Below are 22,252 nucleotides of genomic sequence, written 5' to 3' on the forward strand. Positions count from 1 at the left end.
ATTAATTGCATATTTCATTCACATATCCTTTCATTTATAACGTTTTCACTATCTTATATGATCTAAATGGCTTCACTCATTGCAGAGATACTTTCTGGCCTTATATTATTTCCCTTTAAGGAGGCAATCACGAAAAAACGTAAGCTTCGTGGTGAAAGTGAAAAAAAAGTAAGTGTTTGATTTAAAAATAAATTTTAGACAATGAGCAGTGAGGCTTAAAGATCTGTTACTATAAATATGTTAACTAGTTAACGATTTATATTAAAATTTCTATAAATTGTAAAGGTATATTATTGGAAATTTGATAGGTTATTCCAAATTAGTAAATTCCTAAAATATTATCTCCTCATCGAGTTTCTGCAATGGACGAGGATAATTACTATCTGCATCTAGATGATGAGTATTTGATTAAACCAAGAGGAGGCAGTACATCTTCCTCGCATCCTAGAAGGCAAGGTTCTTTGGTCAGACCTGAAAGAAATAGATTGGATAATCCTTCGAATCCAAATTACTACTACGCTCAAAAGACAGCTGAACAAAAAAATAGATTAAGTGTGTTACCCTCGAGTACAGGTGTGAATCCAACGATTCCTAGAAATAATACAGTTAGATCTCGTCGCACTTTGAGCACCAAGAGGGGCCCTAGTATTGTTGAGGAAGAATATCCTCTTACAGATATAGGTAATGACGTTCCTTTTAAAGATGATACAAAGTTTAACGAACAGCAAAGTACGTTTGATCGGCAAGAGGACGATTTTAATGATTATGATGAAAATGCATTTGATCCATACATCCCAGATCTGAGGAAAGATTTTAATAAAATATCAGCAGCACACAAAGATTCGAAGCCATCGATATCGCTATGGACCATGTATTGCAAAATATTAACGTTCTGGATACCAGGACCTATTCTTGCACTTTTTGGTATGCCGGACAAAGAGAGACAGATGGCATGGAGAGATAAAATTGCATTGCTGTCCATTATAGGGTATATTGGTGCAATTGTTGCATATATTACATTTGGTTTTACAAGAACAGTTTGTGCAAATGCAACTATAAGATTAGAAATTAAAGATATAAATACAGGGTTTGTCTCCATTAATGGTAAGGCCTATTTATTTAACGGAACCGGAACTGATGGTAGTGATTTAGAGGTTAAAGGAAAATACGTTGTTGGGCCATGGCAAGATGCGGGTAAAGACGCCACATTTTTGTTTCAAAATGTCAACGGGAACTGTAAAAATGTCATCGTACCAAAAGATAATTGTTCTATCCCATACAACAATGATAACGAACTTGCTTGGTACTTTCCTTGTAAACTGAAAAATACTGATGGTTCTTCAAAACCAAATTTCACAAATTCTGAGCACTATGATGGTTGGGGTTGTCACACATCTGATAGCGAAAGAAAGGCTTACTATAGTCTAAAAAGCTACGCATCGGTATACTTTACATGGGAAGATATTAAAAATTCATCTAGAAATCTGGTGGTATATAATGGAGATGTTCTAGATTTGAATTTATTGAACTGGCTAGAATCGTATGATGTAGATTATCCAACCGAATTTGATGATTTAAAAAATTCTGATCTTCGAGGTTATGATTTATCTTTAGTGCTTTCTACAGGTCATGACAGAAAAATTGCAAGGTGTTTGAATGAAATTATAAAGGTCGGTGAGATTGATTCTAAAACAGTAGGTTGTCTTGCTTCAGACGTCGTTTTATATGTTTCGTTAATTTTCATTTTTTCTATTGTTGTAGCTAAGTTTTTGGTGGCAAGTTACTTCCGTTGGTTCGTAACTAAGAAGCAGGGCGCATTCGAAGTTGACAATAAGACCATGGACAGATATATTAACACTATTGAGGACTGGTCTGATAATATAAATGCCCAAGGGCCCATTAAACAGGTTGATCCCTCGATGAGACCTGTGAAAAAAGAATCAGGTTTGTCGGCTCTAAAAAGGAAAACCTCAAGAATGTTACAACTTAACGACTCGGTCATAGATTTAGAAAGTTCTCTAAGTAACAACGCCATAGCTTCCTCAGGTACCATTAATGGGTATACCACAATGACTTCTCAAAATGCCTGGAAAGCTAATGGTGAAAATGAAACAAATGACCAGAGACAAAATTTCGGCCGTAAATCAGAGGGTTTAACTTCATCATCACTTCTATGGAACTCTACAACCATATCGCCAGCACCAGGTAAACTATCTGTAGTATCATCCCTGGATCCCACTATTATTCATCCTGATATAGTTCAACAGCCACCAATAGACTACATGCCATATGATTATCCCTTAATTCATACTATTTGTTTCGTCACATGTTATTCTGAGGATGAAGCTGGTTTAAGAACTACGTTGGACTCCATAGCTACAACAGACTATCCAAATTCTCACAAGATGATAATGATTGTTTGTGATGGTTTGATCAAAGGGTCAGGTAATGATAAGACGACGCCAGAAATCGCCCTTGGGATGATGGACGATTTTGTTACTCCGCCAGAAGAGGTTCAAGCAAATTCGTACGTTGCGGTGGCATCTGGTACCAAGAGACATAATATGGCAAAAATTTATGCTGGGTTCTACAAGTATGACGATGGAACTATCCTCCCAGAAAAACAGCAGAGAGTTCCAGTTATTACTATCGTCAAATGTGGTACACCAGAAGAACAAGGATCTGCAAAACCAGGTAATAGAGGTAAGCGTGATTCTCAGGTTATTCTAATGTCGTTCCTACAGAGAGTTACTTTTGACGAGAGAATGTCTGAATTAGAATTCCAACTGCTGAAGAATATTTGGCAATTGACCGGACTAATGGCAGATTTTTATGAAACAGTTTTGATGGTTGATGCTGATACAAAGGTGTTTCCAGATTCTTTATCCCATATGATTGCTGAAATGGTAAAGGATCCTGCAATTATGGGTTTATGTGGTGAGACAAAAATCGCAAATAAGGCGGACACTTGGGTTACAGCAATCCAAGTTTTTGAGTATTATATTTCACATCATCAGTCTAAGGCATTTGAATCCGTGTTTGGTTCTGTTACTTGTTTACCTGGTTGTTTCTCTATGTATAGAATAAAGGTGCCAAAAGATGCAGACGGTTATTGGGTGCCAATTTTGGCAAATCCAGATATTGTTGAAAGATACTCTGATAATGTTACAAACTCTTTGCATAAAAAGAATTTGTTACTTCTGGGTGAGGATAGATATCTTTCATCCTTAATGTTGAGGACTTTCCCGAAAAGAAAACAAATATTCGTTCCTAAGGCTGCTTGTAAAACTATTGTTCCGGATGAATTCAAGATTCTACTATCACAACGTCGTCGGTGGATCAATTCTACAGTTCATAACTTATTTGAACTTGTACTAATTAGGGATCTTTGTGGTACATTCTGTTTCTCAATGCAATTTGTTATTTTTATTGAATTGATAGGTACCCTTGTTCTACCATTGGCAATTTGTTTCACCGTATATGTCATTATATTCGCAATCGTATCCCATCCTACGCCTATTCTTACTTTGGTACTTCTGGCAGTAGTGCTTGGTTTACCTGGTTTACTTGTTGTTGTTACTGCCACTAGATGGTCTTACTTAATGTGGATGGCGATATACATCTGTGCTCTGCCTATTTGGAATCTGGTTTTGCCTTCATACGCTTATTGGAAATTTGATGATTTCTCTTGGGGTGACACAAGAACAATTGCTGGTGGTAATAAAGTCAAGGAAGCTGAAGAAGGTGAGTTTGATCACTCTCATATCAAAATGAGAACTTGGAGAGAATTCGATCGTGAGGAACGAATGACGGCAGAAACCAGTGGCATCGACGTTGATCCATCTAAATATATTTGAAATATTGCTGTATTTTAATACGTGCATAATATTTTTTATTATATGAAACTACAATGTAAATAAATCAGTACTGCATTAAATAATTTATTATTTATAATATTAAACCATACTCAATGTGTTTCATAAATTACACAAGTTATAACTGATAAACAGTGAATTCCATCTTTCCTTTGAAACTTAATAGTTCTTGTTCAGTTAACTCCCAAGGGACTCCAAAAATACCACTGTTTATCATTGGCATTTCTAATTTATAATTGTTGAGTTGGCTGACCCCACCATATTTGGTAACGGCGTCTGGAATATTGATGAGGTTGTACATATCTTCCAGGGCGTCTTTTGTGTATTTCAATATACTTTCCTTTGAACCATGACCTGAACCACCTAAACTAGATGTAAAGAGACAGGCAATTATCAGATTATCCTCAGAGTAACTTGGGATTAAGACACATTTACCTAACAGATCAGATCCACTTTCTTCACATATTTGTACGTAGTCCCTTTCACTATGAGGATAACGAATCGACATTTGGTAAGCTATACCACCGCCCCATGACCCATCACAATTACAAGAATGAATTAATATATGTGGGTAGTTTTTTAATTTTAATATATTACCTTTTATATACTGTAAATTGGACATCTTGACCGTTGTTTCCACTACTTTTTTTCATTATGTTGTACAGGTTCCCTAAAGAAAAGTTACGAATTACGTTTAGTTTATATAATTTCTCACTTTTAGTTTTCAACATAAATGCTACAAAACTTTAAATTTAACTCGAAATGGTAAACAAAAAAATGATAGTGATAATCTTTTATAGAGGGCTAACATAGGTGGTTTAGAATTTTTTCAACAGTTCTGAAATCACTTATAAGATTCGAATCTAAGCTTCATACCAATGGTACTTTAACAGCATCATAGTACAAATATCCCAACTTAATACTCTATTCTCCTTTTGAAGTTCAATAGGAGTTAGTTAAAGTTAAATAATTTATATGAGGTATCGTATATTGAATTATTTAAATGTGATAATGTACAGAAGAAAAATATATGAATAAAGTCTTACTAATTATGGTTCGCCATTATATATTGAAAATTATTTGTCTTTATGGAATGGGTTCAAGTTTTGAATACCCCAAGATCCCGTTTCTTCAGATTTGTGTGTATAACTAACAATCATACGGAGGTATTTCATGAATAAGAAACCCATTGAACCAACTACTCTAAAGATGGAGAGTGCTGCAACAGACCATAAAATGAAGATCAAGTACCCATTATTGGTCTCTTGTGGATCGAAGATCTCAATTATAGACATAATCAAAATTAAGTTGGATAGCATCCAGAACATAACAATTCTAGTTCTGATATCTCTGTAATAATCGTTACGTTTTTCTCCTTCATCAACCATAACAATTTCGACCTCTGGCTCCTTTAAACGACTTTTAATTTCCAAATATTTTTTATCAACCTCTTGTGGCCAGTCAGTCTCCACAATCTGCTTGCCATCTGGACCTTGTAAGACAATCGCCTTGGATAATTGCTTAGAACCTCCGGTAGAACCTTTTGTACCCCAAGAGACATCATGAGTATTACAAAAAGCATAAATTTGTAGAGTACATGTGAAGGCTGGTAGTGTAATAAAATATTGAAGTGAAGATGTAAATATGTGCCATGGATCTAAGTACATGAAGGAAGAAAAGATGTAGCAACCATATGTAGATAGCATAGAGACAACAATATTAACAAATGCCGAGTGAGATTCCTCCTTTAAGACCAATGACCTAATAGCAAATGTAAAACCACATATTAAAGAATATAATGCACATATAGTCAAAATAACCATGGATGTAATATATAGATGTTTACCACCCTGAGGTCTATTACCCATAGAGATAATAAACAAACATGCTAAATCACAGAATATCAAATATTTTAAGAATATGAATAGTGCCTCACCATGCTTTACTACTTCGTTAAGGGAACCAGCTAGATAATAGAAAGTCAGTACGAAATTTGCAATTGAGAACCAGGAAAATAACATTTGAATAAGTTGATACGCAAATTCAATTTGTAAAAAGAATAGCCTTGTAATAGAATGTTTCGTCTTCCAAATTTGGAAGAAATGTAGCTGTGCGTACAAAGCAGCAAACATAGCACCATTCAACCAACGTCTTCTTTGTGAAATGAATTCAGGGATATCTTCAGGAACATCAGTGGCACCAGTAGCTTCTTTGACATACTTTAATACCCATTTTGCGTCTCGTTTAGCCACTAATTCCCAACATAGAATTCTATCTTCAGCAAGATACATATTAGCAGTAAACACGTCATGATCTCTACCTTCTTGAGTTTCCCCTAAGAAATAAGAGTGTAGTGGACCAGTACCATCAGCATGATTTTGAAGAGCTCTATATCTATATGCTGATAAAGCACCTGGCAAGACTGAAATATAACCAAACAAACTTTCTAAAGGCTTATCTAAAATATTTGATATTTTATATTCAAAATTCTGGGATGCAACCAGAGGATTAAATAATTTTAGACCGTATTTACCTTTAATGGTTTTAATTTGACCAGCGGCACCTGCAACATTTGAGTCATTGTCAAATGCTTTCCATAAATGATAAACTGCAGTATGGTTAAGTTGAGTACCAACATCCACTAGAGTTACAACTGTTGGCTGTAATACGGGACAGAAAGCATTTAGTAACCAACGGTGGGAATTAATCTTTTTCTTGTTTTCTTCTTTTAAACAAAATACTAATTGAACAGGAACAATATCTTTGGAAACATAATCTAAGTCAGCGTTAATTGAAATTTGAGTGGTAAGTTCAAAAATATGGGCTTTCACCTGGTCACCATTGACAGATGCTTTGGCCATATCTTCTTGGTATACACCAAGAGCAGCCAAATAGTCCAAAGCCCCTTGATTGACTTTACTTCTACCATCACTAATTAAGATAACTGAAACTTTTTTCCAACCGTCAGGACCCCACACCTGGGATCTCTTACGGAGACACAAATGTGTTACATTCTTCATTATCGAATGTAATGTTCTTGCCAAAGCATATTTGTCTTCGTTGTACATTGTGACACAAACAACAATTTGACATTCACGGTTCATCTCTGCAAACCTCAAGGAGTAACCTTCATTTTGAAATTCATCAGGATCTACTGTACATGCAGTATATCTCATTTCAGTAAACTCTAATTTATCTCTTCTTGGTAGCGTGTTCAATAACCCTCGAGGTATTGGATTATCCAATTTTAAGATTGCTTTCTTTAAAACCTCATTAGTAGCAGGTCTTCTTTTACTCTCTGAATTAGCACGTCTAACATAATCACGACGAACTGGGTGATTTAGTTCGAATTTAGTCTCTGTAAATGTGTCACTGGAGAAAACAGTAGAGTTATCATCGAAGGATTTACGGAATTTTTCTTCTGAATCGAATGATGATCTTACTTCTGTACTTGAAGTTGAGACTGTTTTTTTGGAAGATCTAGAATAATTTCTGTTAGTTTGATTCTGATAATTCAATGAATTCGTCGAAGAATGGTAGTCGTTACCCATGTCTACATTATAGCTACGGGCCATATTATTGATCGATAAATCATCTTCATCATCAGGGTATGAATGGTTAATATTTGGTAACTGTCCCTCATTCTTTCTGGGTAATTTTTGTAAGTTATCTGTATAGCGTTCAGGTAGTGGGGATTGTTTAATAGGACTTTCACTAAACTGTAATACTACATCATTACCTCTTCTAGGAGATTCATTTAAGTTGGTTGCATATCTGCTATTACTAACTGGTGTACCATGGTTACTGTCACGATAAAATTGAGATCTATGGCGACGGTCTGGAGAGTATCTCATTGCAGCTCTTGAGGGTGATTGGGGTATGGCTGGTGGTAAACCTTGGAACTGTTTTGATTGAGAATAATCATCATCGTCATCGTATTCATCATACATATTGTTATAAGTATTTCTATTCGGACTAGCCATACTTCCATCATATGAACTACTGTTATTTGTAGTGAATCTTGTTAGACCGGGTCTTTGTGGGGACTTAGTTGGCGATCCATTAGATGATTCTACCATAAATGGATTTCTAGTCATGACGAATTATTTTAGAATATTACGTCTTATTTTCGCTGGATTGACACTAACGAGAAAATGTATAAGTATCAAATACCAGAGATTGCAATAATATAATTACTTGAAATTAATCGTTTATTTTGTTAATTGAATGCAATATTTCTTTTAACAGTTTTCTATATAAATTCCTTATGAAAGGGATGTCAGCAGTATATAAAAACCTAACTGTGTCTTAAAACATCCATATATATAATATATATATATAAATAAATAAAGAAGAGAAAAGTTCTAGTATACATTTATAAATACATCAATTCCTAACTGGTTGAATCAAACAACAATACAGGAGCTTAGAATTTCCAACCCCCTCCAGCAAGACTTGAATGCCTAGCCTCAAATGAACTTCAATGTATAACCTATTTGGGACTTCAAATTGTTTTCAACTAATAATTCAATCTGATTACCCAATTCGGAAATATGTAAACAATCTCGATGAGTTTTGAAAAGAAAAACAAACATTGCGGTGGTGGTTACCCGCATTTATACAATTTCTAATCACGTGATACTTCATTAGAAATTAGGGAAGGACGTACATAACAATTGAAGTAAAAGTCTCACTGATCATTAGACAATTGTTTACTGATATTCTCACAATTGATCAAGATTTTTCAGCTAGATATTGTTAAATTTTATGAAGAAATATAAATAATTTATGTCATAGCAATAGGGATAATTAAAAATATAGGCGGCTCTTCATATCTCAATAGGACAATGAAAAGTGTCACAATATTGTTTGTATCTGCATTAATATAATTTCTTATTATGTGGAATTGAACAGAGAAGCTTTTTGTTATGCAGAAGACTGAAGTCGCTATAGTGTTTTAGGGTTGAGAACATTCAGACCGCGGTCTGAAAAATAAAACCCTAATTAGCTCAAGCATACCTAACAAAAATTTTATAAGCAATGTCACCATCCCTTAATACATAGTAACCCAATTTAATTCTGCGGTAACATATATGAAGTTTAACTAAAAACAAAATTGAAATATCAATTATCTCTTTAAATTAGTATAAGTAACAGTTTTGATTGGAATATACTGTGTCAAATACAATTTTTTTATTGATCGAGAAATGTCTGCATTATTATTAAAGTCCTTTGCAACAAGATCTCTGGTAAGGTCTACATTAAGATTTGAACAAAAAGCACTCTTTTCTTATTCAAGAAGCGTACTAATAACCAAGAGGCCAACCATCGAAGATGATATTCTTAAAGATATTGGAAACATTTCGTTAAGTAGTATTAAAATTAACAGAGATATTTCTAAAGGAACTCAAAGTAAAGCTGGGGAGCAATTAAAACACGTTGAGACAATTGATAATGTCTTTCAATTTAGTACATGGAAAGGTGCAGCAGTGATAAGTATAATTGCAGCAACAAGTTACTATTTTATTAAAAAGGAGAAAGGAAGATTGGAAATTGAAAAAGAAGCTGAAGCAAATAGACCTGTCGTTGGTGGACCATTCGAGTTAATGGATATGAATGGGAATAAATTTACAGAAAAGGATCTTTTAGGTCATTTCACTATTTTATATTTTGGGTTTTCTCATTGTCCCGATGTTTGTCCCGCAGAGTTAGATAAATTAGACATTTGGTTAGGGAAATTAGAGAAGACTCAGAAGGAGAAAATACAACCATTGTTCATCACATGTGATCCAACTAGAGACACCCCAGAGGTTCTAAAGGAATATCTGAAGGATTTCCATTCTAGTATCGTGGGTCTAACCGGTACGTATGATCAGATCAAAGAAATGTGCAAGACTTATAAAGTATTCTTTTCTACCCCTCGGGATGCTAACCCAAAGAGCGATTACATTGTAGATCATTCAACGTTCTTTTATCTGTTAGATCCCGAAGGGAAATTTATTGATGCATTAGGTGATCTCTATGATGAGCAGGAGGGTTTTGATAAGATTCAAGCTCAAATCAATGCATATTTACCACAAGCAGAGCGTCAAAAGAGAATGAACAGATGGTATTCTTTTCTATTGAAATGATATAAAACTGAAGAACACAATCTATAGACACCTGTTGCTTTTAATGTAAATGAATCTGTAAATAAAAAATAAATAAATACTTAAATTTTTTTTATGGTTGGTTCTTATTAAAATATTTCTTTAAGATCAAAATATATGGAAAATACAAAATAATTGCTATACAAAATTAGATAAACTTGATGAAAAAACTAAATCTTTTAATTTTTCCTTTCTTCTTTCAAAATCTAGTTCTTACCAGCACCGGCTCTAAAGTAGATAACATCACCGTCTTCAACGACATAGTCCTTACCCTTTTGTAGGACTTTACCAGCTGCCTTGATAGCTGCATCATCCTTGTATTGAACGACATCATCGTACTTCATAACTTGAGCTAAGATGAAAGTGTTCATTAGATCGTTGTGGATAACACCAGCTGCTTGTGGAGCCTTTGTACCTCTTCTAATGGTCCATTCACGAACTTCATCTGGACCACATGTAAAGAAAGAAATCAAATCCAACTTTTGTCTCATGGTGGTAATAATCTTTGGTAAAGCAGGAGCGGCACCAATTTCCTTCAATTCAGCAGCAGCATCTTCTTGGGACATATGAGATAATCTTTCTTCCAAACAGACGGAGAATGGAATAATCATATCACCTGGAGAATGAGTGTCAACCCATTCCTTGATTCTTAACAAATGCTTGTTCTTCTTTCTAATGTAATCTCTTTCAGATAAGTTAATTAAGTAAATACATGGCTTAGCACTTAATAATTGCATACCGTTAATAATTTCAACTTCCTTGGAGGTCCAAGTTTGGTTAGCAACTCTTTGACCGTCCTTCAATAAAGCAATGATTCTTTCAATTAAAGCACATTCTTCTTTCATTTGCTTAACTTCTAAGGATTGACCACCTCTCTTAGCAATCTTATCAGCAGCATCATAAGCCTTCTCACAGAATTCAATATCCTTTAGACCCAATTCGGTACTAATAATTTCCAAATCACGAACTGGATCGACATCACCTTCAATATGAATAATTTCAGCATCATCGAAACAACGAACAACTTGATAAATGGAATCAACAGCTCTAATATGAGACAAGAAAGCGTTACCTAGACCTTCACCAGCAGAGGCACCTTTAGTTAGACCAGCAATATCGTAAACAGTCAAATGAGCTGGGACCTCGGAGGCAGATTTGTAATCTCTACACAATTCGTTGAATCTTTCAGATGGAACAATAACACGAGCTTCTTCTGGATCAATGGTAGCAAAAGGATAGTTAGCTGGGTTACCTAGAGGAGATCTAGTAATAGCTTGAAAAAAAGTAGATTTACCAACGTTAGCTAGACCAACAATACCAGCCTTTAGATTGTTACCTGGACGACCCAATAGGACCTTCTTTTCTTCAACGACTTTCTTTGGAGGCATTTTCTTCTTTTTTTTTTAACTTATAAATATTTCAATATAATTGAATGTATATCTATCTGTCTATATGATATTTATCAATTAATATATAAACGAATATAACAAGATAGTAGAAAATTCCTTTTATTAATAAATAGAATCTATATATATAATAATAATAAAGTTAGTAAAACAATTTCACACATACATTTTACTATTATATTATTAAATTTCATAACATCAAACAAACTATTGCCTATTAATTCGGCGAGTTTGCAACCTTCAAACTTACGAATATTAAACGCAACAACGATAGAATTCAAATTAGCCCAAATTAGCCCAAATTTCCATTAAGGCCACTCCAATTGCCCAAGGCCCACCAAAGTCATCGTCCTCACAAAAAATTTTTCACTTCACAAAATGAACAAAATCTGCTTCTTCTCCCTGCGCGCTCTTCGCTTCCCGTCAAAAACTGAAAAACTTTTTTTTATTTTTTTTCGCTGAAAATTTTTCTTTTCTTTTCTTTCTTGCGGGAGCTGTACAGCGTCGTGCCGAGTGATTATGTAGCGGCGGGAGCACGTGATCTCGGCGGTCTCTGGGTCTTACAACTGCGACTCTTTTCTCAGTGCTTACATAACGTGCGTACCATCCACCATTGCTAGATCAGACAATGGTGTCTTCTAGCATGTGGACGATACAGGCTTATGTTGCAACGAAGTTGCAACATAGTAGTGTCTTGTGAAGGGACGCACTGACGATTAGTTCATCAAGTCTGTACGCACCACCGTCCACCCCAGTAGCAACCATTTTATCTATATAACAGTTGGTATATATATATACATCCATCTACACCCATCACAAACCTGTGGTCCAGGTTTGTGTAACAGCAATACCCTGGCAGCAGCATCTTATATCCCACCAATTAATTGTATCAGGACCCTCTACCACCATAGAAAAAAATGTCGTCATTTTCTCACTGTTTCTCGCGTTATTTATGGTAGTGGGCTCCGGGGGTGGGGTGGTCAGAACGACGCGGTGCCTCTCCTCGAGATCTGTCTATGTAATCATTATTATTATTATTATTATTATTGTTATTGCTATTTTGCCATTGTTATATTTAAGAAACAGTTTGAATACGAAGACTACACCTATATCTGAAGTATAGTACTGTGATTCCCCTTCAATAACAATAAATTACACAATCACTACAATATGTCGATCAGTTACGCATGGTTTGGAGCCGTGTTAGGATACGTTGTACAGACGAAATGTCTTTCCATTATACAATCGAAATTGTTAGTACGAAGTTTAGCCAAGATGAGTTATCAAAATTCAAAGAATCCTCCATCTCGTGAAGAAACAAGCTACATCCTCACAATATATTTGACTTTTATTTATTGTGTATCATTTTTGTTTGTTTTACCTTTGTCTCAATTTATTTGTGATAGAATATCTGCTATACGGATGGAATCCACTATTTCTTCAACTTCTTCTTCTAATGATGATATTGAAACTGCCTTTGGTTCTCACAGTATTGACGACGTGGATCGTTGTAATGATGATAATAATGATAATAATAATAATAATACTGATAGTACTACTACGAATAACAATAGCGCTATGGACATAGAAGATTCTGCATTTGAAATGAATTTATTAAATGATGCTTCTATGCCTCCTCCACGCAATATAGTTATTGCACATAATATGACACGTAGAAATGATCATAATACGGTAACGTATTTAGGAAAACTTATAGTATTAGCATTTTGCCTCATTGTACCAATCTTCACTTATAACTACGCATTATCGTTATCCCCAGCGTTTGATGTTTCTTTGATACAAAATACAGCTGTATTTGAAATAGTTTCCTTGTTGCTGGGTGTTTGTAACATTTCACGTAAACAAAGTCTCTTTAAGAATTTTTTGGTGATGATGAGTGCATTAATTGGAATTTTAATCGTGTCATATACTAAAGCTACATGTGATTTATTATCAGGAAAACTCTCCATCAATAAACATACAGGCGAAGTTGCCGATCCATTCTTATTTGATAGATTAAAGGCAGGTTTAATTTGTGGTCTTGGTTCATTGTTATTAGGTCCATTTGCTGTATTATGGCATCGTTGGTTTGGTTTGACTAATACACATTCTCTAATGGGGAAACCATGTATAGAGAAGTATTTGTTCAGACAAAGTACTCACGTGTCTTTAATTGGTACCATATGTATCTTTATGCTTCTACCATTCATTCCAAATTTAGCTAATTCATTCCAAATCATCTCATACCTATATATGGATAAATTCTTTTGGGTGACAATTATGGGATCTATCTTGTTTGGTACATTACCAAACTTATTCTCAATCATTATCCTAACAAATGAATACTCACCAGAGTTTATCACAACTTGTAACTTGGGTGCAATCGTGTTTATGGGATTAGCCGATTGGATTACAGAACCGGGACAAACCACTGTCATACAATGGGAAGTCATCGGATACATGGTTCTTGCATCAAGTTGTATCTATTTATCCATCTCCCTCAAATGATATATATACATACACAAGGTTTGTTTTCTCTCTATAGACATACATACATACATACATATATACATGCATATATTACCTCTTACGAACTTTTTTTTATTAGCATTATCAATTATTGAATCTTCGTTTATTTTTTGTGTAGAAATTTTAATTTACATTAAGTGTAATATATACATCTATATATATATATCCATATATACTAATCCCATTTCAATACTACCACCTTCTTTTTACCATTTGTGGAGTTGATACCTCCTTGAACCAATTTCAATACATCATCATCATTAAATTTCTCAGTGTCCCAAGATAATGTCTCGATATCTTCCTTAGGGGATACGAATTCGCCAGCCTCATACAGATTAATCAAGTCATGGACAGTGTCCACCTTTCTTTGTGGATTCTTCTTATTCAATTCAGTAACCCAATACCCAGCAGATGTGATATTCTTAAAGATCATTAAAGAAGTTGGAAGTGTCACAGGTTGTTTTGACATACCACCATAAGTTAACATTAATCCGTCTTTTTCCAATTTTCTAGCAATTGAAGAACTCGATTTACCACCAACAGAGTTCAAAGCAAGTCTAATACGCGCATCTTTACCTAAAATTTGTGGTAACTCTTGCTTACCGAAGACTTTATCATTATTTTGAGATTCTGAAATAACTTTTGTTGTACCAAATGTATTTTCTAACATCTTAGCCATCTCATTAAATTGTTCCGGTGTCTTACGATCCCTAACAACACTTAATGTCTTAACATTGTTGACTTTAGCAATCTGAGATACCATCTTTGATACGGTAGAATTCCCTGCATTCTGTATCAACCAATTATTTTCATTTCTTTTCCAATCCACAAAATCATTCACTAATTGATATGCAGTGACACCGTTCACTCCAATTGTTGCAGCAGTAAATAAGTCCAATCCATTTACTTTAATTAATTGAGATTCATCATAGAAGACTTGATAATTAGTCCATGTACCAGTATTTGCCATTGTAGGAATAACCCAGTCTCCTTTCTTCAAGTTTTGAAATCTGTTTGGTACATGAATAACTTCATAGACACCTTCATTACCAGCAATCGCAGCAGGTTGTAAGGTCTGGTAATTCAATGATTTATTCGGTAGCGATGGATAGACACCTTGTAACTGATTGATATCTGAAGGGTTTATCGGAAATGCTAACATTCTCAATACAATAGAATTTTCTATCTCTTGGATAGGTTTATAGTTCTGTAAACTTAAGATAGATGCACAGTCATCGACATTATGGCTCGAATATACTAAAGATTTGAATAAACCAGGTAAACTTGCCATATTTCTCCTTATAACTATAGGGGAGAAAGTAGAAACAGCAGCAGCAGAAGACACACTTTTAATCTTTGTAAGGTTAGATAAGCTATTTTTAACTCCAAACATATTTAACTAAATTTAATTTCAGTAAAAGAAAAAAGAATTCTAGTAAAACAGGTTTAAAACTCTCGACGTAATGATCTAGAAACTAATAAATATAAAAATAGATGTGTTCACGGTCTTTTATATATATTTTCACAACGAAAGAATTATAGTATATTGGAGAAACTTTCCCTAAATAATTAGTAATCAATAGTATTTTCCCCACAATTACTTCTTATGGAGTCCGAAAGTGAGGTTCTTTATATATATCATGAATACCTTAATTTATACCCCATGTGTAATAGCTTAATAGCTTCAATAATGGAAATAGTCATTAGATTCAACGATCGGCTATGCAAGAATACCGACCGAATAAGAGTTTCCCGGAAACGTAATTGGAGAAAAATGGCGGTCCATCTTAGTCAAATACGCAGAAGATAGCGTAGAAAATGATGGACAATAGAAAAAGAACATGAAGAAAATAGCACGTGATACGACTTAGGGTTTCTATTGTACAGAAGTAGGGCTACATAGACACATATACGTTATAGAGTAATAATATTATATAAGAAAGAGTGATGAACATTAGACAAACTAACGAGGTTATCATCGGGAAAGAATATGATCTTAAAGAGTTTTTTTGTCTCTCTGTTAGACCTTTTCTTATCTTTTGATTGTTCTTAGTTATGTTAGTCAATGCACTCCATTGTGGTTAGTGAATGATGCAACCTTCTCTCTTTTTAAAGCAAATGTATTTTGTCAAAAAGAAAGAAAAAATAATAAAAAGAGAAGAGGATGTTTAGTAATAAAATAAGTGACAGAGAAGTAGAGATATCTTTTTTTGTTTTAAAATAAAAAAATAATTTGAAACTGAAATTAAAAAATTGAAATTAAAACAAATTTAATTAAATCTTGCTTAAAATTTCGTTTTCTTTCGTTATTGTTTCAGATCTTCTCCTCTATTTCTTCAAACCACTTCTCATGTATCTACCGACAACAATACAATGGTCTCTTTCATAAGGTTCCAAAGTCAATTGTTCTAGAGGCTTGATTCTTTCTTCACGCAACTTTTGGACTTCTCTAGCGAAAACGGTTTCGGCATCAACAGTAGAATCGATACAGTTAGCCTTGATGGAGATGACGACACCACCTTGGTCCTTCAAGAACATGTGGGAGTTTAATGCAATGATACGGGCTTGATCCGGTTGAGCAACATCCGCAAACACACAGTCGACCATACCGACCAACATTCTGTACTTTTGTGGGTGTCTAGCATCCTCAATGATTGGAATGATATTTGGTCTCTTCTTGGCCATAGAGATCAATTCTCTACCTGGTCTGTGAGAGAACTCAACAGCGTAGACAACACCTTCTGGACCGACAACATCGGAGACATGGGAGACGGAAGTACCGGAAGCGGCACCTAGATATAGAACCTTCTTACCTGGGGCAATGAACAATTCGTCTAGACCACCCATGATACCGGCAGCCAACTTGGATCTGAAAGGATTCCAAACACGGTATTCAACCTTAGTTGGTGGGACACCATCTTCCTTAGATGGTTCTTCAACAGAAATTCTCTTTTCACCGTAGACAGATTCACCTGGAGCCATATTCTTAGTGACCAATAAATCTTCTTTACCTCTAGCAATGTAGACACCGGCATGCTTATGTGGTTCAATGACGACCTTAGCACCACCTCTGGCACCACCACGAGCACCACCTCTGGAGCCACCACGGCCACCACGGTCACCGAAGCCACCTCTGGAACCACCACGGCCACCGAAGCCACCTCTGGAGCCACCACGGCCACCGAAACCACCTCTGGAACCACCACGGCCACCGAAGCCACCTCTGGAGCCACCACGGCCACCACGGTCACCGAAGCCACCTCTGGAACCACCACGGCCACCAAAGCCACCTCTGGAACCACCTCTGCTACCTGGTCTGAAAGACATTGTTATTTATTAGATCTGTTTTTTATGGACTTGTTCCTAATATGTATATGAGTTATTCTAGTGAATACAAAACTATTACTATTTGAATGGTAGTAACAATATCAGCAAAATCAGAATACTTGGAGTCTTTATCAATTATAAATATTAAAAGATATGAAAACGTATAGCAATAATAACTCTTTTATATATATATAAGTAGTTGAAGTTAGTTAAAAACTAGTTTAAATAAGAAGAAATTAATTAAATAAGAAATGAACAAGCTCGATGACCACTGAAAATTTTTTCTTCTCCTCTATTTCTTTTGCTCCTTGCCCTGCTCATCTCTTCTTTCTTCACAGATTTTTATCATGTTGAAAAAAAGCGAAAGCAAAAAAAAAATTTGAGAAAGAAAATTTTTCACTGAAAAATTTCTTCGATGAGATCATGATGCACGGAACATTCACGTGATGCACAACTAATATCACTGTTCACGAAATAAATTTCAAAAGTGATTCAAAGTACCGTTACCTAAACAATGCGGGAATAACGATACCCTGAAACTGACACCCAACCAATGCCTGGAGAGAGAGAGATAGATGGAAAGGAACATCATTAAAATCAAGATATATATAAGATTGCAAGAACCAAAAACTTTCTTCTTTATATGGTAGTTAATTGTATTTGAGTTGAAGTTCACAAAGAGGTAATATTGAGGAGAACATTATATATTTTCTGTCTGCTAACAATGGTCGCCGTGAAATCACGTTCAAAATCCCTAAGGGATACAGAAATTGCTATCAACAAGAACTCTACATTGGAGTCTGTTTTAATTGCAATCTCTAAAAACAATAAAGGTATCAGCAAGTACAGATTAAGAGTTACGTACTTGAAGGAATCTAAGCAAGTTCCAATTACTGAAGAATCATTTTTTAATGAGGGTAACAACAAGGACATCGAATTGTTTGTAAAGGATCTAGGCCCTCAAATATCATGGCGTTTAGTCTTCGTTATCGAGTACTTGGGTCCATTGCTAGTTCATTCACTTGTCTACTATCTATCATTGAACCCTAAATTTATGGCTAAATTTGGTACTAGTAAAATAAATAATGTCGATCCTGCTTTAAACAGAATTGCCTTCTTTATGGTTATGGGTCATTATTTGAAACGTGAAATTGAAACTTTGTTTGTTCATAAGTTTACTTTGGCCACTATGCCTTTGTTCAATGTGTTCAAGAATTCTTTCCATTACTGGATTCTAAATGGTATAATCGCCTTAGGTTATCTTGGTTACGGTTTCGTGGTTCCAAATTGTTGTTATGAAAAGACTTTAAATTACGTCGGTTTAAATAACTTGAATACTTTAGTGAGTCTATTTGTTCTCAGTGAAGCATGGAATGCTTATATTCATATTAGATTAAGAATCTTTGGTGATCAACAAAGAAAGATTGGTAACAATACGAAACGTGTTCCAATCTCTACCGGTATTTTCAAGATCTTTGTTGCTCCAAATTATACTTTCGAAGTTTGGAGTTGGATTTGGTTCGCTTTAGCTTTTAAATTAAACTTATTTGCCGTATTCTTTGTTACTGTATCTGCTACTCAAATGTACCTATGGGCTATGAAAAAGAACAGAAGATACGGTACCAAGAGATCCTTCATCATCCCATTCATCTTCTAGAAAGAAAACAGTCAATGCATTCGGGCTTGAAAAGATTTTTTTGTTCACTGGAATGTATAAATATTTTTATTTTATATACATCCCCCTATCTATTAGGAATTGATTATGAGTTTTTTTTTGTTATGTGTTTTTTGTATGCAAGAAATAATATATATATATATATATTATGATTCAAATTATGTAATCTATTCATCAGGAATCAGTATCACGTCGTTGTCAATTAATTCATCTTCACTAGAACTGACAACATCGTCATCATCAGTGCTTTCAATCTCTGTATTGACATCTGACTCTGACATTTCATTAAAGAAAGCACTTTGTAACAACTCTGCAGCTGAGGACCGTTTACGTGGATCCATCTCGAAACATTGTTCCAACACTTGGAAGCACCAAAAATGATCAGTCCACAATTCGTCATGATATCTCTTGACATCATACATATTCAAAGTAGAACCATCTTTTAGACTACGGGCTTTACCGTCAGACATCTGTGGCTCAATGGAGTCTCTTTCATATAGTTCTTGACGTAGATAACTGTGGGTTTCAAATGCCACACTGTACTCTGGGAATGTACCTGATTCACATTCCTTATTTAACAGTTCATATACAAACCCCTTTAATCCATGAGGATAAGCATCTTCTCTAAGGTAATGTAACCCACTGATATCAAAGCCTAAACCATGCAAAACCGCACAACTACGAATATTTTTGGAACCAAAAACTGCGCATAATTCCAATAGAGAATCTGTATCGTCCAAACTCTGGAACATTGGAAATCGTCTAGCCAATAAACTTAATAAGATCACACCAACTGACCATATATCGATCTTCGTTGTTTGAGAACTACATTTCATTAATACCTCTGGGGCACGGAACCCACGAGTACCAGCTCTATTAGCTCTTTTCACTCTACGAGTTTCATTCTTAGGGTAACCTTTAGTCAGATCAACACCATTTACATTACTGGAACGTACAACTTTCCCGTCTTGAATAGATAATACACCACCATTGTTTTGAACTACATAAGATGCAGTAAAATTATCTAGAATACATGGACAGAAATCTTCTTGAGTTCTTAAATTTTTCATTGATTGTGATGAATCTACTACACCTGTTAGATTTTCTTTCATTAATGCTGCTTGGTCTAAAGTATGGGTATTAAGATAATCAACTTGAGTCTCTGCCAAACCAAAATCCACAAGGACACCTCTACCTAATTCTGGATTAAATAAAAAATTCGTTGGCTTAATATCTCTATGGATTATACCATGAGAATGAACAAACTTTAAAGCTTGTAGTAGTTCCCACATATACATCTTAATACCTTTGATAGGGAGATCTCTATAAAAATTTCTAAATTCTTCGTGAGGATAATAAGGTAACACTGCAATGACTTGATCTCGTATCCTAGAGGCATCACATAAAGGTGCTACACGATTGGAACTATTCAACATATATAATAGATTTAATTCGTTGTAGATACGTTGAGGCGATGAGGTCACATAAATCTTCTTCAATGCAACATATTTTTTACCATTAGCTTGAGGCCAAAAATGGGTATTATATTTAGAAGTAACTTTACCTCTGATATCCTTAGCTTTGTACACGGTCGAGAATGTACCTTCACCGATCTTATCGAAAATATCATAACTAGACTTTAATGTTGGGACATCATGATATAACTGAGCAATTTCCTCTTGGATTTCTGCTGGAATCGATGGATTTACAAGCGCGCTCATGATTGACTTCGATTTCGATGGATAGTCTTAGGTAGCTTTAATATATATCGTCAGTATTATAATATCTAGATTCCTATAACATATATGTTACTGCTTTCTTATGTGTAAGAATAAATATTATTTTTTTGTTTCTCTGATTTGGAACACCTTTTTCTGATTATTACATCAATGGTGTGTATGGGGGTGGGGTGTAAACAAATAATAGCAAAAACAAAGCAAAACGAAAACACGATATGAAGGAAGAGGCTACTAAAAAACAGGTCGAAAAACACAGTAATTAAACAAGAACAGTATGACACAAGATGGGCATATATCTGCACTAATTCTATTATTATAGTGTATATATATGTATATTTACTTATTTCACAAACAGATAATGTTTATAATCAAATAATCAACTACAAAGCGCAGTTGCGATGAACTTTGCACGCGACCATAAACTGAGGTATAACTTGCACTCCATTGAAAGTGAACAAGATGTAGTCGATTATGTCTCCAATCACTAATTCAAGACCACACCATTTCTTGGTGAATAAGACAGGCGAATGCGCCTCTGCCTGTCCACACTTATATATATATATATACATAAATCAATAAATCAAGAAGTAAATACAGCTTTCGTTCCTTTTCTTTGCGCTTTACGTGTAACATTTTCCAAAATTTTTTTCATCAAGAGAGAGATGAGACGCGGACGGACAGAGAAGGAGAGGATACACGACATGTAATTCTGTTAGCAACTGGCAAAGGGTCACACGAGAAACAATAACAAACATTCCATAATGGAAAGAATTTGTAGGTTAGGTACTTTAAGATTTAAATAATTCACGCTCAATATTCCTATATCAAAACAAGATAACCAAACAAACACATAAATATGAAATTGAGCAGTATTCTATTGTCGACATTATCTGCGCTTTCTCTAAGTCAAACCGTGGCTAGTACTCCATTAACCTTTGAATTGAAGAAAGGTCAAGATGAATGTTTTTATACTTTGACCTCTGATATCGATTGTGATATCACATATTATTTCTCTGTTCAAGATGCTCCAAAGAATGATTATGAGATCGGTTATAAGATCTATGGACCAGCTAACCATCAACAACCTATTATTGAGAGATCTAACGAACGTCAAGGTGAATGGGAATTCTTAGGTGATGATAAAGGTGAATATAAATTCTGTTTCGAAGGTGGTAAACACGGTGATAAAATTGTTGATTTCGAGATCAAATACGACTGTAAACAAAACAATGATGCCAGATCTAAGAATCGTGAAGAGAGAAAGAAATTAAGAAACTTGAGAGAAGTAAAGACTGATGCTGAGGATCTACAGACGACTTTAGATGATTCTATTGACAAAATTGAAAGACAATTGCACATGTTAGAAAGTAACATGAATTATTACCTAACAAGAAACAGTAGAAACCATCTAACTGTGAAATCTACTGAAAGTAGAATTGGCTGGTTCTCCATGTATGGCATTCTACTAGTGGTTGGTATGAGTGCTGCTCAAATCTTAGTCCTACAATGGTTCTTCAAACAATCCAGAAAGAATAGTGTCTGAGGCATGGTC

At 34.8% G+C, this 22,252-nt stretch overlaps 11 protein-coding genes across 11 annotated transcripts; 5 read left to right on the forward strand and 6 right to left on the reverse strand.

Moving 5' to 3' along the window:
- Positions 1–362: 362 nt before the first annotated feature.
- Positions 363–3,857, forward strand: CHS3 (chitin synthase CHS3; the record flags this gene model as incomplete). Its single annotated transcript, XM_041549280.1, has 1 exon — positions 363–3,857. The coding sequence occupies one exon, from the start codon at positions 363–365 to the stop codon at positions 3,855–3,857; it is 3,495 nt and encodes a 1,164-aa protein (XP_041405214.1).
- A 136-nt stretch (positions 3,858–3,993) lies between these two features.
- Positions 3,994–4,497, reverse strand: POA1 (ADP-ribose 1''-phosphate phosphatase; the record flags this gene model as incomplete). Its single annotated transcript, XM_041549281.1, has 1 exon — positions 3,994–4,497. The coding sequence occupies one exon, from the start codon at positions 4,495–4,497 to the stop codon at positions 3,994–3,996; it is 504 nt and encodes a 167-aa protein (XP_041405215.1).
- Positions 4,498–4,951: 454 nt separating this feature from the next.
- Positions 4,952–7,972, reverse strand: CHS2 (chitin synthase CHS2; the record flags this gene model as incomplete). Its single annotated transcript, XM_041549282.1, has 1 exon — positions 4,952–7,972. One exon carries the CDS (start codon positions 7,970–7,972, stop codon positions 4,952–4,954), a length of 3,021 nt encoding a protein of 1,006 aa, XP_041405216.1.
- A 1,110-nt stretch (positions 7,973–9,082) lies between these two features.
- KABA2_02S13552 (SCO family protein) lies at positions 9,083–10,006 on the forward strand (the record flags this gene model as incomplete). The annotated part of the gene is made up of 1 exon (XM_041549283.1): positions 9,083–10,006. One exon carries the CDS (start codon positions 9,083–9,085, stop codon positions 10,004–10,006), a length of 924 nt encoding a protein of 307 aa, XP_041405217.1.
- A 224-nt stretch (positions 10,007–10,230) lies between these two features.
- OLA1 (Obg-like ATPase) lies at positions 10,231–11,412 on the reverse strand (the record flags this gene model as incomplete). Its single annotated transcript, XM_041549284.1, has 1 exon — positions 10,231–11,412. The coding sequence occupies one exon, from the start codon at positions 11,410–11,412 to the stop codon at positions 10,231–10,233; it is 1,182 nt and encodes a 393-aa protein (XP_041405218.1).
- Positions 11,413–12,600: 1,188 nt separating this feature from the next.
- On the forward strand, positions 12,601–13,938 carry CSG2 (mannosylinositol phosphorylceramide synthase regulatory subunit; the record flags this gene model as incomplete). Its single annotated transcript, XM_041549285.1, has 1 exon — positions 12,601–13,938. The coding sequence occupies one exon, from the start codon at positions 12,601–12,603 to the stop codon at positions 13,936–13,938; it is 1,338 nt and encodes a 445-aa protein (XP_041405219.1).
- A 196-nt stretch (positions 13,939–14,134) lies between these two features.
- On the reverse strand, positions 14,135–15,352 carry ETR1 (enoyl-[acyl-carrier-protein] reductase; the record flags this gene model as incomplete). Its single annotated transcript, XM_041549286.1, has 1 exon — positions 14,135–15,352. One exon carries the CDS (start codon positions 15,350–15,352, stop codon positions 14,135–14,137), a length of 1,218 nt encoding a protein of 405 aa, XP_041405220.1.
- Positions 15,353–16,287: 935 nt separating this feature from the next.
- Positions 16,288–17,286, reverse strand: NOP1 (rRNA methyltransferase NOP1; the record flags this gene model as incomplete). The annotated part of the gene is made up of 1 exon (XM_041549287.1): positions 16,288–17,286. One exon carries the CDS (start codon positions 17,284–17,286, stop codon positions 16,288–16,290), a length of 999 nt encoding a protein of 332 aa, XP_041405221.1.
- A 724-nt stretch (positions 17,287–18,010) lies between these two features.
- On the forward strand, positions 18,011–18,943 carry TSC13 (trans-2-enoyl-CoA reductase (NADPH) TSC13; the record flags this gene model as incomplete). The annotated part of the gene is made up of 1 exon (XM_041549288.1): positions 18,011–18,943. The coding sequence occupies one exon, from the start codon at positions 18,011–18,013 to the stop codon at positions 18,941–18,943; it is 933 nt and encodes a 310-aa protein (XP_041405222.1).
- Positions 18,944–19,128: 185 nt separating this feature from the next.
- Positions 19,129–20,682, reverse strand: CDC7 (serine/threonine protein kinase CDC7; the record flags this gene model as incomplete). The annotated part of the gene is made up of 1 exon (XM_041549289.1): positions 19,129–20,682. The coding sequence occupies one exon, from the start codon at positions 20,680–20,682 to the stop codon at positions 19,129–19,131; it is 1,554 nt and encodes a 517-aa protein (XP_041405223.1).
- Positions 20,683–21,556: 874 nt separating this feature from the next.
- Positions 21,557–22,243, forward strand: ERP3 (Erp3p; the record flags this gene model as incomplete). Its single annotated transcript, XM_041549290.1, has 1 exon — positions 21,557–22,243. The coding sequence occupies one exon, from the start codon at positions 21,557–21,559 to the stop codon at positions 22,241–22,243; it is 687 nt and encodes a 228-aa protein (XP_041405224.1).
- Between the last annotated feature and the right edge of the window lie 9 nt (positions 22,244–22,252).

The sequence above is a fragment of the Maudiozyma barnettii genome, assembly GCF_903064755.1.
Source record: "Maudiozyma barnettii strain CLIB 1767 genome assembly, contig: KABA2_02, whole genome shotgun sequence".
Lineage (NCBI taxonomy): Eukaryota > Fungi > Ascomycota > Saccharomycetes > Saccharomycetales > Saccharomycetaceae > Maudiozyma > Maudiozyma barnettii.